This window comes from Lepisma saccharinum, chromosome 2 (assembly GCF_977018435.1).
Source record: "Lepisma saccharinum chromosome 2, izLepSacc3.1, whole genome shotgun sequence".
Lineage (NCBI taxonomy): Eukaryota > Metazoa > Arthropoda > Insecta > Zygentoma > Lepismatidae > Lepisma > Lepisma saccharinum.
This window is the reverse complement of record NC_139230.1, coordinates 215304859-215321575: the sequence shown is the minus strand read 5'-3', so window position 1 is coordinate 215321575 and position 16717 is coordinate 215304859. Positions and strand designations below refer to the sequence as shown.

The window sequence follows — 16717 nt, the reverse complement described above, 5'->3', positions numbered from 1 at the left end:
CCTTGGCCCACTGTTTATTCACAACGCAAGTGGCAATTAATCTGAAAATCCCCATTACGAGAATTGGTGAAAATGTAATATTAGAAGAATTTCTAGCAGTCCCTTTTCGATGGGAAAATAATACTTGCAATATAATACACCCACCTCTGTTTTCAGCAACAAGTTCTCAATCTATTCGACTTTTATCAGGAACCTTTTTATCCACATGTGATCCACACAATTCACCAATGTGTTATATCCCACGTTATGGTCACGATGCAACATTAGGAAACTCTTGTGCACAAAAAATACGACAAGGTGCCACGATAAAAGAACTAGCAGGACACTGCATGTTTCAGTGCTATGACGGAAATAATGTTATCATTACTGAAATAGCTCCAGACCATTATGTCATAACAAATCCACCCTTAGTGATAACAGGCGAGTGTCATAATGAGACGTTTAATCTCCATACATATGCTAACGAACCAGGAGCACTAGAAATAACATTGCCTTGCCACTGCTCTCTCACTATAACTCAAGAAACATTCATTCCCCGAACTTTTCCTTGTTCAAGTAAAACAAGCGATGATATTAAATTCTATCACATATTACCTGCCTCATGGGGAAAAATTCCAACCATGAAGATCGATGTATTATTTGCCAGGACAAAAGCTGCTGAATTTAAACACTTTATTGATTGTTTAGATACAGCGTGGCCAGAAAAGATTCCTTTCTTAAAGATTACAACTCAAACTGAACCCATGACTAATGACATAAGTAATTTAGACAACTTAGAAGACTTGCCAAAACTTCCTTATCATGGAAACAATCATGTAAAAACCTCACTTATAATAATATGGAACATAGGTCTCACTATTTTGATTGCATGGACTATATATAAATTTTGACTGTTAACCACTCAAATGGTTGCTCTTAATCAAATTAACAATGTTGAAGCCTTAAGTTTTGGACTAGATACATTAGAAGATATTCTTACCTATATAATAGTCTCACTAATTCTTATTTTGTTTGGGATAATCCTGTATTGGGTAGGGAAACAGTACAAGAAATGTTGCTGCAATGCAACTCCAATGTTTAATCGAATCAATCACTCTCATCCTAATCCTATCTTTTTCATGAACGACGAAGCTCCTAGACTCCATATTCCAACTAGGAATAGGCCAATACCTAAACCTGCTCCACGTACACACAATCCTGGACGCGCTCCGGCACATTTAACCATGACAGCATGACTGACCGTACATTTACTCCTTATGATGTCTCTCACCACCACTATTAATGGACTAACCATGAGAACTTTTATATCTTCTAGCCTATATAAAAATCAAGTGGACTCTCCCATTCTATATGAAACTTCAGTTCCCTTGATATATCGATTGCAATATACTCCCATCACTTCAATCTATCTAGATTGGGAAAAATTACCCGCTTCACTAGGGAATACTTCCATTTTAACTGACCCAGCAGTACAAGGATGGAGTTATTTTAGAGCCACTAAAACACATATAAGGACTTTATTCTTAAAAGACACAGACATTAATGAAATTTACGACCGTATACAATGCTTTCCAGCCCAAAATTGGGTTACTATTAAGGATTTACCCCTGAACGACGTGCCCGAGTTATTTCATGTTCTTACCTCCTCTTGCCAAAGTAAAATTCCACATCCCGCATTAATTTCGTTCCAATTATTGCAAGATCACTTAAAGACTGTAGTCCGAAGAACAAGTAACTATAACTATACTCTAGCTATTCCTACGAGTAAATTAGGACAATATTATAATATCCCAATAGTAGAGTGTACTATCAGTTCCACAACTGCTTTAGTAGCTGTTAAAGTACCACTTGTGCACAAGTCTGCAAATTATATCGCATATAACTTTAGACCGTTACCTTTTCAATACTACGAAAAGACTTGCGTTACACCTCTGTCCATTTCTAACGTTGTATATGACACCAAAGGTAAAACATTATACAAACCTCTTTGTGATTTTTCTCAAAACAGCCTGTGTTTTATAACTCCCTTTAGAGATATGTACACTCCCGAAAATCGATGCATACTTTCAAATATTCAAAATGACGTACCTAATCAAGTAAATGAAATGCATTGAAAATCCATGGATTATTTCTCCAATTCTGTTTAATGTTTCCACTTACCTTTTATTAATCCCTTCTAATGTTGAAATTAATGTAAAATGTGAAAGTATTATTTTCAGTTTTCAACGAGAGTCTTCTTTTGGGACACTGGTGATCCAATTAGGATGTCAGTGCAATCTTTGCATCTTTAATGCATGTTATCAAGCTCAATTTCCACGTATACTTCCAAACCCGACGAAAGCCAAAATTTCAAGGATATTACCTATTAATTGGGTAGATTTCTCCCAGACTAATCAAACAAGCTATGAATGTACCCTAGATATACAAGATACCCCTATCTGTAAAATCTCGACTGACATAGAACTTCCAGAAGGTAACAAATCAGATTTCAAATTGTTTATATATATTTGACTCTCCTTAATAACCTGTGTCTTGTTCAGTCTTGTTTTCTGGATTATATATCGCATAAATGTCAGAAAACGTAGAAATGTTCATGTTCCAGTTGCCATGAGAGCAACCGCTATAAGACCACCCTCATATGAGGCCCAGAAAGGCCCACCTATCTACGAATGTATTTTGGAAGGCTAAGAAAATCAACTTGCTTATAGATTCTTCTCGGTTACAGATTCCATTTCCAATCCATTGTTTGAGTGGTTGATGCTGCCATATTCCAGAGTCGGACAACCAATGACCCGGCCAGAGAGAACTTACTCTACCCAGTAACATCGACGTTGGTATTACCCCCGGTGAAATGAGATTTGCCCCAAAATATTCCCAGTTGTATCCAGACAACTTCAGATTGACCCAGGCATACTTCAATCCCCAGTGACAACCCGTTGTGTGACCCCAACATATTTCAATTCCGCTGAATGCAGTCTCCAGTTGGAACTTTCCATGCAGTGACATCCAGAATTCAATTTATTGACATATAAGGAAAACGGACTTCAGGAAATAAGCGATGAGTAAAATTGTAATCAACGAAATACATAATGTATAAACATTTCTTAACTCCTATGTGCAATGAAGAAGGAGTACACACACTTAGATGTGAAACTTACGACTATCATGAAGACAAAATCAATAATTGCAACAAAATTCTTATATACAATGTTCAATATGTAAGAAGTGTACTCTAACATTACACAGACGCTGAATGTGTAATTCATAACTATCTAGGTTAAGTAACTAGGATCTTAAGATCCTCATAGATTAAATGTAATTTATGAGTATTTTGATATTTAGTTAGGATCAATGAGAACCTACATTTTAATTATAGTTAAACAGTTAGGAATTGAGGAAAATAGTTAGAATTATGTAGTGCATAAATTTAAACGATGTGCCCTTTATATGATTCAATAGTATCAATATTCATTTGTTATTATTCTGGTATTTTATTATTACATTATCAGTTTGTTTTGTTATTCAGTTTCATTATTATTTCAATTTTTTTTTCAATTCTTAATTTCTTTTTATTATTTTATTTTTTAATCTTTTGCCATATACGAGGGCAGTTGAATTTTAGAACGTAACTGACATTAGATGGAGACCATCTAAGATAAGGTGGGGAGTTATGTAACGGGCAAAATTCTTTATTGTATTGGCAATAGTGACACCAGTCTCAAACAATTAGTTGCATTAAGTAAAATCCTTATTGTGCAGTTTTTCTGCCAAACAAGCCACAGAGATAGCGAGTCAGATACTTCCTCTAGGAAAAGTCAAAGGAAAGATACCATCTTTCCCTTATTCTGGTAAACAACACAGTTAAATAACAGGATGTGGCCTAGCAAACGCAAGAGTGAGATAATCTGTCATTAGAGGAGACGAGGTCAGATAGCAATCGCTAGTGCCCTCAACCAAGGTCCCCACGTGCACATGTGGTCCACCCAATCCCTCCACGTGCATGAGATAGTGATCACCCTGATAGCTTGTCCTCTGAAGGGCAAGACAGTAGGAAATGGACTTATGCGAAAATGGCCACTGGAATAGAGAAGGTCTCTTGAAGGTTAGGACAAGTATCGAGACACGCTGACTGAAATGGTATAAAAAATAACCCTTTTGGGAAAACAGCATCCTGTACCTGGGGAATTGCTGCCTGACGCTGATGGTGTCGCTTCTGCCAATCTTAGGTAAAAAGGACTTTACTATATTCTTCTATAGTATGGCACCTTAGATTATCTCCATTCAGTTACTTATAGGATTAGAACTTAGAACTTAGATTTTATAACTTAGTATTTTAGAACATAGTGTCTTAGAGGTCGGACATTATGCTACATGCGCATTACTGGTCTTATATATCCGAACTTACGGAACCTTGTGTAAATTAGAGAGAAAATAAACATTAGAAAAAATGTATTATTGAAGTATCCATGAACCACCCTGAGCATAACCCCAAGTGACGTCAAAGCCCGTCTTCTTCAAATTTTGATACTTAATGATAGACCCTCTAAATGTATAATGCAGACAATTGTTGTGAATAATTAACAATTTATTAATGCTTTACAACACAAATGAACATAACAAACACGAAAACCAATACACAAACAACAAACACAAAAAACAATACACTATTAAGAAAATAAAGTAAAAGAAACAAGGAAACAACTGAACATAAAACATCGACTAATACAATTAACTCAATTTAAAAACATAAAATTAAATAAAATTACATCAGAGCTAAAGCACAAATTTAGGTAGACTGCCACCCTTCGAAAAGCATTACCACCAACACAGCCGCCAAAACAAAACCTGTTGCAATAATGAAGGAACACGGTACCTGAAAAAGATACAGATAGATAAAAATTGCAGAGCAAAATTAAAGAATACATGCATCAAACAAAACAGACTAGTACTAACTTAAAGAGGTGAAAAAAATACAGTAAGCAGCTGTTTCTATAGCTGATAACACAAGGTGATAGAGACAAATAAACTTACACTGAGAAAGAACTTTTTATTTGTCATTTTACAGGAAAACCTCATTAATACGATATTGGTCAATACGAAGTACCCTTTAATACGAAGTTCTTCCCATTCCCCAGCCGATAAGATAGGATTTTTAATGTATTTCAATACAGATAAATCCAAATACGGATAATTTTTAATACAAAGTTGTTTACAAGAGCCTTCTGCAAAACTGGTTTAGCTTAATACGAAGTAGGCACCCGGGAAGCCAAGAAGGAAAGGTTGAACCTGGAGAGAACTTGGATGCTATTTTTAACTTGACCTCGACTTGTTTCCTCTTCCTACAAGCTGCTTGGCAACTTGGGGAGGAGCCTACCTAGGTGGCCAGTAGTGCTTGCATTCTTTGTCAATCGCTGAAGACATTTTGTTCCTGCCTGACGAGAAATGATATAAGATAGCAGCAACCTTCATTCAGACTGGCGCCTGGAAGTCTCATCCACCAAACATAAATGTTTCCCCTCTAGCTCTGAACTCGCGGTTTCACAATGGGCATTCTCAGCATCATTCAAAACATGTTCCCCGATCTACGGATGACACAAAGCGAAGTAAAATAAAGCCAATCAATGAATCAAACCCGAAACCCCTGACATTGCAGCGCGATGAGCTAACCAGGCTGCCCCAAAAGTATATTACACCCACATCATTTTATTTTAGTCGCAATAATTTACGTCAGTTACAGAGACGAGGCATCCGGTCATCGGGAGATGCAGCGATGACCAAGAAAATTAAAAATGTATATTTTTAAAAATTTATACGGGAAGGACCAAAAAAAGGAGTCAATATTCCAAAATTTGTGCGAAATTAGTCAAATGGCAGAATAAAACGGCTAGAAATACACAAGGGATTTGCAAAGTGGCCCGCTACGGTTTCCCTTGAGTGCAATGCTGTTACCCACGACTATTCCGGTGTCCAAGGTGAAATTCACCTGAACGAAGATACAGAAGGCTTTCTTTTTCTTTCTTGCTATTGACAACCTGTCATGCAGCTGGGCATTTTTCATCCTTGCCGAACTTGCTCTATTTTAACTTCAAAATTTAACAAAATTCAAATAATATTCGGAAAGAAACATTTTTTTTTTAAAATCTGCTTACCGACTTGGAAATACAGGTTAATCCAAATGTTTTTGATTCACAAGGTGTTAGAATCAAAGGTAAAGTGCTCCCCTGTGCTTAGCACAATGCCATGAAGGCGTATAGGGGGTGTGGGGGTAATGCCCCACACTTTCTTGATCCGGTCGTGAGTGGGGGTGATGTGATCAGCATCACGCCCCTGACCGGCTTTACCCCCCAGGGTTTCCCCCAGGTACCCATGTTATTCGACACTGAGTGGGTGCTGGGGCCGCTTCCAACCTTAGAAAAGTTCCCGGATTTGAACCGGTCAGGGATTTAACCCGGGACCTTCAGCATGGTAGTCAGACGCTTTACCGACTGAGCGTCCACGGCCAAATATTGCCATGTAAATTCATAGCATTTATGATAAGCGAAAATTTAGAAAGTTTCCGTTTACCTAATTTTTTTTCACACTATACCAGCTAAAACACCACCAGTTGAGAGTTTTTCTGCTCTCAAGAGAATTCATACTTTTAAAGATCAACTGAAGCGGATGTGTAGTTTGGCCATATTATCCACTTAGAAAGACCTCTCTTGGAGTAATAAAGAGGAAATAAAGAAATGTATGAGTTGTAGATTTCACAAATTCGCCACGAAAGAAGGGAGGCTAAAGTTTCTGTTCAAATAAGATTTTAACTTAATGAGGCCTATTTTACTTCGTAATTCATTCATGTTAATTTGTTATATTCACTTACAGAAGGAATGCAAATTAATAAGATTTCATAATTATCATTGCATGGGTCAGCTTATTTTATTATTCCTTTGTTGTTTAAATGTCTCTTGTATTGAAGTGAGCTTTTAAATTTGAAAGGGCAATGACCTTGCCGTTTATCCCGCACAATTATTGTAACCCCCCCCCCCTCCTACCCAGTTAAAATATCGATCCTGACATTCGGCAAATGTTGCGATGAATACGTAAATATGTCACGCCTCGCCACTGGTCATTTATTATAAAGCTGTTGCAGAAACATGATTCTCGGGAGGCACCATTATTATTATTATTATTATTATGGGGGTAAATAAGCCTAGTTTGCCCTCGAAGTCCCATGGAAAAAGTACCTTGATTGCCCTCCATGGAAAATATACTAGGGACGCCCATGCAAGAGGAGGAAGAACAAAGGCATGGCTGTGAGGGGGAGGGGCTGCACTGGCACAAGTTGCATTTGTCACCTGAAAGGAAAAGGGAAAGAACACTTCTTGCATGCCCCGTGCCGATCCTTCTGCCTCACCAATGAAGAAGCGCACTGTTGCCAAACTGATAGTTTGTGATGCTGCTTTCCCTTGGGCTTGAACACAATCTGTGCAAGAGAGTATTTGATCTCACTCCCCTCCACAAAATGCACGGGGAAAATTGACAACAGGGCTGGATCATTCACTTCTTTTTCCACGCGTTTACAGAATCGGAAATGTGCAGAAGACCTTCCGTTTGACCTTGACAACCTGTTTCTCAAAATTCTCCCCCACTCCGTTCTCGCTGGTCTGGGAGACAGATGTAGGCGCCAGTGTTTTGTCTTATTCTGCTCCAAGCTTGCCACTTGCCGATATTCATTTGCCACAGCAGTGACAGTCAGTGACTCATCCAAGATAAAAGAGAGGAACTGCGTTGTTTTGATTCTGAAGCGTGATTACGAAATGCAAACACCAGACAAAGCTTGGAGTTAAAGGAGAAGCCAATTGCAGTTATTGTGGTGTCTTCTGATAAACAAAACCATAATTCTATCTTTCAGCTGACGCAAGGATAAACATCCTGCGCCGACCTCCGTGGTGGAATGGTTAGCTGCGATGCCAGGACTCACGGGTTCAAATTCCAGCTTGGGAATGGGTGTTCTTTGTCAGTGTCCCTTCATTACTTTCATCTTATCACCACTCATCCTTACGATTGGCCAAATATAAAATAAACATCCTGACACTCGGAGCAGTGCAGAAAAGAAATGCACCCATTGCTAGCCATACTATAATCGCTGCTTTTCTTCAGAACCATCCCTATGCTGATAATGAAGTGCACAAATGTTCAATGTAGGAATGGATGCCCGAGACTGATAAAATATATATATTTACAGTAAAAATATTGGCGGAAGTCCTCCACAAGACTCCTAAATACCACAATAAGTCATTTATTAATGTGAGAGCAAATAAAATCCCTGTTATGATTTCCAAAAAAGTGCAAGCTTGATAAAGCTTGTTTTGATTTCACTTTATGCTGATGGGCTAATCAGGACCAGAAAACCCAACACTTTAGCCCAACTTTGGTGAAACTTTGGGGTCCCTGGCACTGGCATACGCAGGATTTTGTTTCTGGGAGGGGCTTGAATTGTAAAGGTGGATAGTGCATCATAGCTGCTTTGTAGGGGGTGACATACACAATAAGTTAAAAAATGGCAATCGGGCATAATTTGAAGGCGGGTTTGCATTTACCACTCTGATTTTCCCCAAGTTCTATACTGCTTTAATTTGAAAATATAGATTTTTCTCAAAATTTTGGAGGGGACTGTAGCCCCTTCAGCCACCTTCTGCATACGCCAATGGTCCCTGGTGAGTTAAGAACGCTGGTGTGGGTTTCATCTTCCATGTATTATCAATCCATCATTCCATCTTGAGATTTAAGTCTACTTTATGCATAGAAATACTAATCGGGACTGGATCAACATTTTAAAATGGGAACCAAATCACCGTGTTTCTTCACCATGTATCGAACCTGAGACGTCTTGATTATAAGGATATGGCGTTATCACTACGTCACCAGATGTTCTAATCATTCCCTTATAATTTTGAAGCATACTGCTTGAGAGAGCGAGAGAGAGAGAGAGAGCGAGAGAGAGAGAGAGAGAGAGCGAGAGCGAGAGCGAGAGCGAGAGCGAGAGAGAGGGGGGGGGGGGACAGAAAAAGTAGTAGTATAAAAATTGAAAATAATTCATACCGTTGAAAAAAAAGAGAAAAGTAAAAGTGAAATAGCAAAGGAATTCGGAATTCCATTGTCAACACTGTCTACGTTTATGAAAAATAAGGATGCATTGGAGAAGAATGCTTTTGAAGGAAAGGAAATACTTCAGAGGAAAAGGATGCGTGGGGCAAAATATGGTGACCTAGAAGAGAAACTGTTTGAGTGGTTTTGTGAAGCGAGGAGAAACATAATTCCTTTGTCTGGGCTGATAGTAAAGGAAAAGGTGGACGAACTGGGTCTCAAGATGGGGCTGCAGGATTTCAAATGCTCACACGGATGGCTTCAGCGATTTCAGCATCGCCACGGGATCGTTTTGCTACAAATCAGTGGGGAAGCATCGTTAGTGGATGTGGCAGCTGCCAAAAACTGGCGGGAAGGTGTGAGAGATGTGCTGGATAGTTATCCCGTGAAAGATATATTCAACTGGGACGAAACAGGTCTATTTTACAATTTGCAACCTGAAAGAAATTTAGCATTAAAAGGCAAAACATGTAGAGGTGGAAAAAAGAGCAAAGAAAGAATGACCGTGTTGTTAGCATGCAATGTTTTGTGTGTCTGGACAGGTGCATGGCATGCAAAAATAGGAACATTCTGTTACTCATGGACCAATGTGTTGTGCATATCACAGGCTGTCTAAACTTTAAAAATGTGTGCATATTGTATTTACCTGCTAACACAACGATCTATATGCATCCACTGGACCAGGGTATTATTCACGTGGTTAAGGTTTGCTACAGGAAGCCACTGGTTGGTTATTATCTGCGGGAAATTAACCGGGGCATGTCAATGAAAGATATTAAAAAATGGACCGTGTTTGATGCAATAAGAAATGTTGTTGCATCCTGGGGAGAAGGTAAATCCTGTAAGTATTGCAAAGTGCTTTGCTAAAGCAGGTTTTGGCGAGAAGGCAACAGATGATGAAATTTTAGATGTGCATAGCTCTACAGATGACTGGCTGGAATTGAAATGAAATTGGATGTGCATCACGTTTTGACGACTTGGTGCAAGTAGATTACCACCTAGGAACTACCGAATCTATCACTCAAACACCAGAACCAACGCTAAATGATGAAGTAGCGATGGAAACAGAAGAGAAGGAAGAGCAGGAGACTGAAGATGAAACTTCTGAACATTCTATGTCTACAAGACAAGAAGCATTCAATGCCCTTTCTGTGATTGAATCCATTGTGAAATTGAGTGATGTGGACATTAATGTCACAAGTGCCCTCGATAAAATAAGCGAGTTTGTAGCCCAACACTACAGGAAAAACAAAAAAGCAAAATTGATAACTTTTCAAAGAAAGTTTAACATCGTGCATGCATGCATGTGGATAATATGCGACTGCAATTTTGTGTATATACATATACAAGGGTCCTCCAAGGTTGACCGGGATTTTCGTACGTAAAAAATCGATGAATAGCCGGATCATGATGAAACGTGCGGGTGAAGTAATGTATTCCTTCGCGAGTAACTAGCGCCCGGCATGACGTATTTCGCGCATGCGCAGCAGTTGCAGCGAACATGGAGGCAAGCAGTGTGTCTGTGGCTGTGGAGCAGCGGTGTGTAATCAAATTTCTCGTGAAGGAGAAAGTGAAACCAGCTGAGATTTTCAGACGATTGCAAGCACAGTATGGTGAACAAACTATGTCGCGGACAAGAGTGTACGAATGGTGTGAGCAGTTTCGCGAAGGACGGGAGCTGGTGACAAATGAAGCGCATGGACACATTCACCCGACTGCAGTCACACCAGTGAATATCGCACGTGTTGAGCAAATGATTATTGAGAACCGGCGAGTAACAGTGCGGGATATTGCTGCCGAGGTGAATATCAGTGTCGGGAGTGTTGAGACAATCATTCACGACCACTTACGCTTACGCAAAATCTGTGCAAGGTGGGTTCCCCGCCAGCTGACATTCGATCAGAAGTGGACACGCAGGACGGTCTGTGAACAGCTTCTGAATCGGTTTCGAGCAGAAGGTGATGAATTGTTGCAATCCATCATCACGTGTGATGAAACATGGTTGCACAATTCAACCCCAGAGACCAAAAGACGCAGCATGGAGTGGCGGCATAAAGGTTCCCCGCCCCCCAAAAAAAGCAAAACGCAGCTGTCCGCTGGAAAGATCATGGCAAGTGTCTTCTGGGACATGAAGGGCGTTATCCATGTGGATTTTCTGGACAAAAGGAGCACGATTAATGTCCAGTATTACTCCACATTGTTGAGTGGTGCTGTACGAAAGTCCATTCGCAAGAAAAGACCTGGGATGTTGTCTGGAAATGTCATTCTTCTCCATGACAATGCCCGCCCTCACACGGGCAATGTGACAACAACAACTCTGGCCGACATGCGCTGGGAAGTTCTGCCCATCCCCTGTACAGTTCGGATTTAGCCCCCAGTGATTATCATTTGCTTGCACCCCTTATAGACCATCTGGGAGAGAAGAAATTCACGACAGACGAAGCGCTGCGGAGCGATGTCCTCCAGTGGCTACGACAACAACCAAGTTCTTACTATGCCAAAGGAATTCGGGAGCTGCCAGAACGATGGCAACGATGCCTCGGCGCGCTAGGAGAATACTTTGAAAAACTGACATAGTTTGGTGTTTCTTCTGCTACCTATTTCCTCTGCAGAAATAAAAGTCCCGGTCAACCTTGAACGACCCTTGTATATATATCTTTAGATTGCCTAGACTGTGATTTTTGTGAATGTGTTGTTTTGTGTGCAAATACCTTATTTTGCATACTGTGAAGGTTATACACTGCTTCGTCGGCTAAGTTCTGTAAGTACAATTTTACATTAATTTGTATATATCAAAAAAAGTGTAAATATTATTCCAGTAATGATAGGTCTTGTAGTTTTCTTATACAGGGTGTCCCACGAACAGCGCAACTGGGAATAAAGAGTGGCGTTACTTTGTAACTGAAACCTGTACATATATAAGTCATACACCAAATGTTAGCCCTATCCAAGTAGATATTTTTAAACATAGAAACAACAAACGGGGTGCAGTGTTGCCAAATGTAAGTGAAAGTGTAAATTTATTTTTCCACAAAGCATGGAAAATTGCATATCAAACATTCTTACGGAAATTTGGACGTCAATTTCCACCTTGGGTAGGTGGACTATTTCGCCATCTATAGTTCAGAGAAGAAAACCGATCGCTTTCGCGTATAGCCAATCCTGAAATGCCTTGTAAAGGCGTACCGGTCCAAATGGGTGTTTTAAAAAAAATATGAGGTACAGTGGTTACACTGTTGATGTTTGAAGGCAACAAAAGGTGTGTTTAGTGATGGTCTATGACATGGAAATACTGGAAACAAGAAAAAAAGAAAATGAAAATTATGGTGAAAAAAGTGTTACTTACCTACTCCTGGCAACCATGCAATGCACGTAACAGGCAGTGTAGCTTTACAAAAGATGTTGAAAATGACAACCATTTTCCCTGAGGCATTCATTAACACGTTTTATCATGTTGGAAGCAACTTTATGCAAGGTTGATTGGTTTATATTGTTAATGGCTGTGCAAATGTTTATTTTTAGATCACCAAGTGTTCTTGGGTTATTAATGTAAACTGTTTGTTTCAAATAACCCCACAGAAAAAAATCTGGAGACATCAGATCTGGGGAGCGACTGGGCCATAAGTTTTTGCTTATAATGTGATTGCCAAAAAACTCTGCCAACATGTAAAGTTTCATTATACGTGTGACATGTTGCGGAGTCTTGTTGAAACCAACAATCACGTTCATCATGTTCCAACAGAGAAATAAACTGTGCGATAAGGTCACGATAAACTATTCCGTCAACAGTTGTGTTGAAAAAGAATGGACCGATTATTTTTCTCCGCGAAGTCGTGCACCACACAGCGATCTTTTGTGGATGAAGTGATTGTTCATGTAACAAATGGGGATTGTTACTTGACCAGTGTCGAGAATTTTGACTGTTGACATATCATTGACATAAAATTTCTACCTTATATGCACGTAGGTGCAATTGTTTTAATGCTCGGTGAGTTATTGTTTTTGATACACTTGAATGTGCAGCAAGTTTACGAACAGATTTCCTGGGAGATTGTGATATTCTCTGCTCCACATCCTGCAGCACACCTTGTGTCAAAACTGGTGGTTGTCTGTGGTAGGGTTTGTCATTAACTGATCCTGTTTCACGAAATCTGGAAACAAGTCGATACATCGTCGAATTTTCTGGAACACTGTTATTCGGTTATTTCTCGCGAAACACAGTTTTTACACTAGCGTAAGATTTTGAACAAAAATAATGTTCCACAATGAACACCCTCTCTTCCAAAGAGTACTTCATTTCACAGAACAATTCTAATCTTCCCCTACAAACAATGCGAAATGCACGGCTCAAACAGTTCTGAGTACACAACTAACTGATACTTTTGTTCTCGTTCGGTGGGCGCTCTTATCACATTGCATGGTTGCCAGGAGTAGGTAAGTAACACTTTTTTCACCATAATTTTCATTTTCATTTTTTCCTGTTTCCAGTATTTCCATGTCATAGATCATCACTAAACACAATTTTTTTTTGCCTTCAAACATCAACAGTGTTGCCACTGTACCTCATAATTTTTTTAAAACACCCATTTGGACCGGTACGCCTTTACAAGGCATTTCAGGATTGGCTATACGCGAAAACGATCGGTTTTCTTCTCTGAACTATAGATGGCAAAATAGTCCACCTACCCAAGGTGGAAATTGACATCCAAATTTCCGTACGAATGTTTGATATGCAATTTTCCATGCTTTGTGGAAAATTAAATTTACACTTTCACTTACATTTGGCAACACTGCATGAACAACACTGCACCCAGTTTGTTGTTTCTCTGTTTAAAAATATCTACTTGGACAGGGCTAACATTTGGTGTATGACTTATGTATATACAGGTTTCGGTTACAAAGTAACGCCACTCTTAATTCCCAGTTGCGCCGTTCATGGGACACCCTGTAGTATTCTTTACTTTCAATAATGCTTGTTGCATCAATAAGGGAGGAATATAATAATCTATAATGCAATATGTCTAAACTATTGTATGTCATTGAACCCTAAGGGGTAAAGGCAGCCAGAGCATGGTGCTGATCACATTACCTCCAAAATACCCCTTTACCCCCCACATACCCTAAATATGCATTCATAGCACGGTGCTATATGCACTGGTAACTTTACATTACCTTGTGTCTGGGGACAGGGTTGGGGGGGTTAGAAAATGTGACTTGTTTATGTTTTATTTACAACAGCTGAGAAATTCATGGAGATGAGAAAAATATTTTCCCATCTGGATTTGAAAGGAAAAAGGGGCAAAAATAAATGTTTCAAATCCAAGAACTTTTTGTCAATCACTTCGTCCATCAATATTTTCATTCTTTTTTTCACCACATAAAATAACACTATGTCATTCGACGCTGCTTCAGGGCATTTGAACTGGCAAAAGAGACTGTATTGATGGCATGATATTTCCCAAATTATTACAACCACTCTCAATTTTGATAACAGGTGAGCTGCTTAAATTTCCAAAGACAATGTGAAATTTACAGGCGAAAAATTGAATTTTGATTGTGGAATATTATAATTTGGCAACTGTAACATATAAATTATTGACCCTTTTATTCCTATTTTCTTAACATTTATTTAATCACCCCCTACTTAAGTATTTAAGAATATATATGTTTTTCAATGAAAAACCACAAGGCCAGTTAAGATGAAAACGGAAGCTGTACTTTAACAAGAGATTTATATTTGTTAAAACACTAAAACAACTAAAAGTGGCCACGGTGGCTCAGTCGGTAATGCATCTCACTACCATGCTAAAGGTCCCGGGTTCGATCGCCGGTCGGTTCAAATCCAACAACTTTTCTAACGTTGGAAGCAGCTCCGGCGCCCACCCAGCGTTGAATGACATGGTTACCTGGGGGAAACCCTGGGGGGTAAAGGCAGTCAGGTGCATGATGCTGATCACATCACCCCCACTCACGACCGGATCAAGAAAGTGTGGCGCATTACCCGCACACCCCCTATATGCCTTCATGGCATGGTGCTAAGCACAGGGGAGCACTTTACCTTTTACCTTTACTATAACAACACACAAACAGCACGATAAAAAAACACTTCGGAGTTCTTCCAAGCTTTTGACTCCTTCACGGAGTCATCTTCAGGGCTGGGCTGTTTTTTCTTTCGCCTGTGCGAAGGAACGGGATATTAAGGAAGGTGTACACATGATCAAAAACACAAATAAATCTTTATTCTTCTTGCTACAACACAGTAAAACTCAAAAATTCATCTCCCCCAACCAACAACCAAGACTTGCCAACACTGCAAGACCGCAACGACATCTGCCGGCGGACACATCAAGTATCGCAAGTGTAACGACAACCGCACTACCCCTTCTTTCCTCGACCACCCCTGAAGATGAGTCTGCGAAGGGGTCAAAAGCTTAGAAGAACTCCAAAGTGTTTTTTACCATGCTGTTTGTGTGTTCTTTTATGTGGTTAAAAAAAGAATGAAAGTAGTGATGGACGAAGTGTCTATTATCTACCGTGCATTCTTTCCATCTTGAGCCGAGAGATCGGGAGAAGCGTGGCAAGCGGCGCTGGCAGAGATGCCGACATTTGCGGCCTGTAATGCTCGCTTATTTTTACGGACATATCCAGACATTTATATAAATATTGCAAAACGAGCACTAATCTGTGTTATAATTCATCATCTGTAATTCATCCAAGTTCTGCCATTATATACACAAAAAAATACGCTTTAGAAGTGATGATAAGAGTCACAGATAATAAAACATTTTAATCATAGTTTTGACCAGCAACGTCCGGCTTAAGTTTATATCCTTGAAAGAGTTTTGTGTCGATGGGGATCGTTTGGAGGTTTCAAATGTGCAACACCGTATCAAGATTATGCTGCCGACGAAACCATTAAAAGTCAATGGTTTTCGTGAGCTTCCTTGCAATCCGAAATCTCCGAGCTCAAGTTTCTTGTTCCTTCGCGACAAGATGAAGACAGAGCTGTGAATATAGTGGCAAGCAATGTAAACCAAGAGCGTGTTAATTTCATACTGTGCGCAAGAGTGTTATTCTTGGTTACTTGCCGTTACTTGTTTGTGTTATTGCAGTGTGTATGTGTGTTGCGTCAGTGAGACGATTGGAATGCCAGCCGCAAGATTCACTTTAGAACAAAGAATTTTTATGTATGACACTTACGTGAAAACAGACTCGTGTCGAGACGTGTGTAGGCAATTTGTACAGAAATTCCCATGGGTTTCACCTCCACACAGAGATACAGTTAGACATCTTGTCCTTAAATTACGAGAAACTGGATCGTTAAGTTTTAAAACACCTAACCAAAAACGACGGATTCTAACCGAAGCAAAACTCGATGAAATTGGGGCAGCATTAGAAAGTTATCCAAACAAACATCTACGCCGTGTTTCACAGGAGATGGGAGTGTCAAAATCATCAGCACATACAGCCACTAAGCTACTAAAATTAAAACCGTACTCTTATAACACAGGTTAGTGCTCGTCTTGCAGTACTTATATAAATGTCTGCATATGTCCATAAAAATAAGCGGGCATTACAGGCCCCAAAT

The 16717-nt window shown here is 39.6% G+C and overlaps 1 protein-coding gene across 3 annotated transcripts in view; it reads right to left on the bottom strand.

Annotated features, from left to right (window-relative positions):
• LOC145981187 (uncharacterized) overlaps nt 1-16717 on the bottom strand; it is a 52464-nt gene that overhangs the window by 16479 nt on the left and 19268 nt on the right. For 2 of the 3 annotated variants that reach the window (XM_083114310.1, XM_083114314.1), the window contains one exon: nt 4582-4873. The exons of the other annotated variant lie outside the window; for it this stretch is intronic. In XM_083114310.1, the coding sequence (XP_082970436.1) occupies nt 4787-4873 (87 nt within the window). In that variant the 3' untranslated portion in view covers nt 4582-4786. Of the gene's footprint in view, nt 1-4581; nt 4874-16717 lie in introns of those variants that run through there. 3 annotated transcript variants of the gene reach the window in all.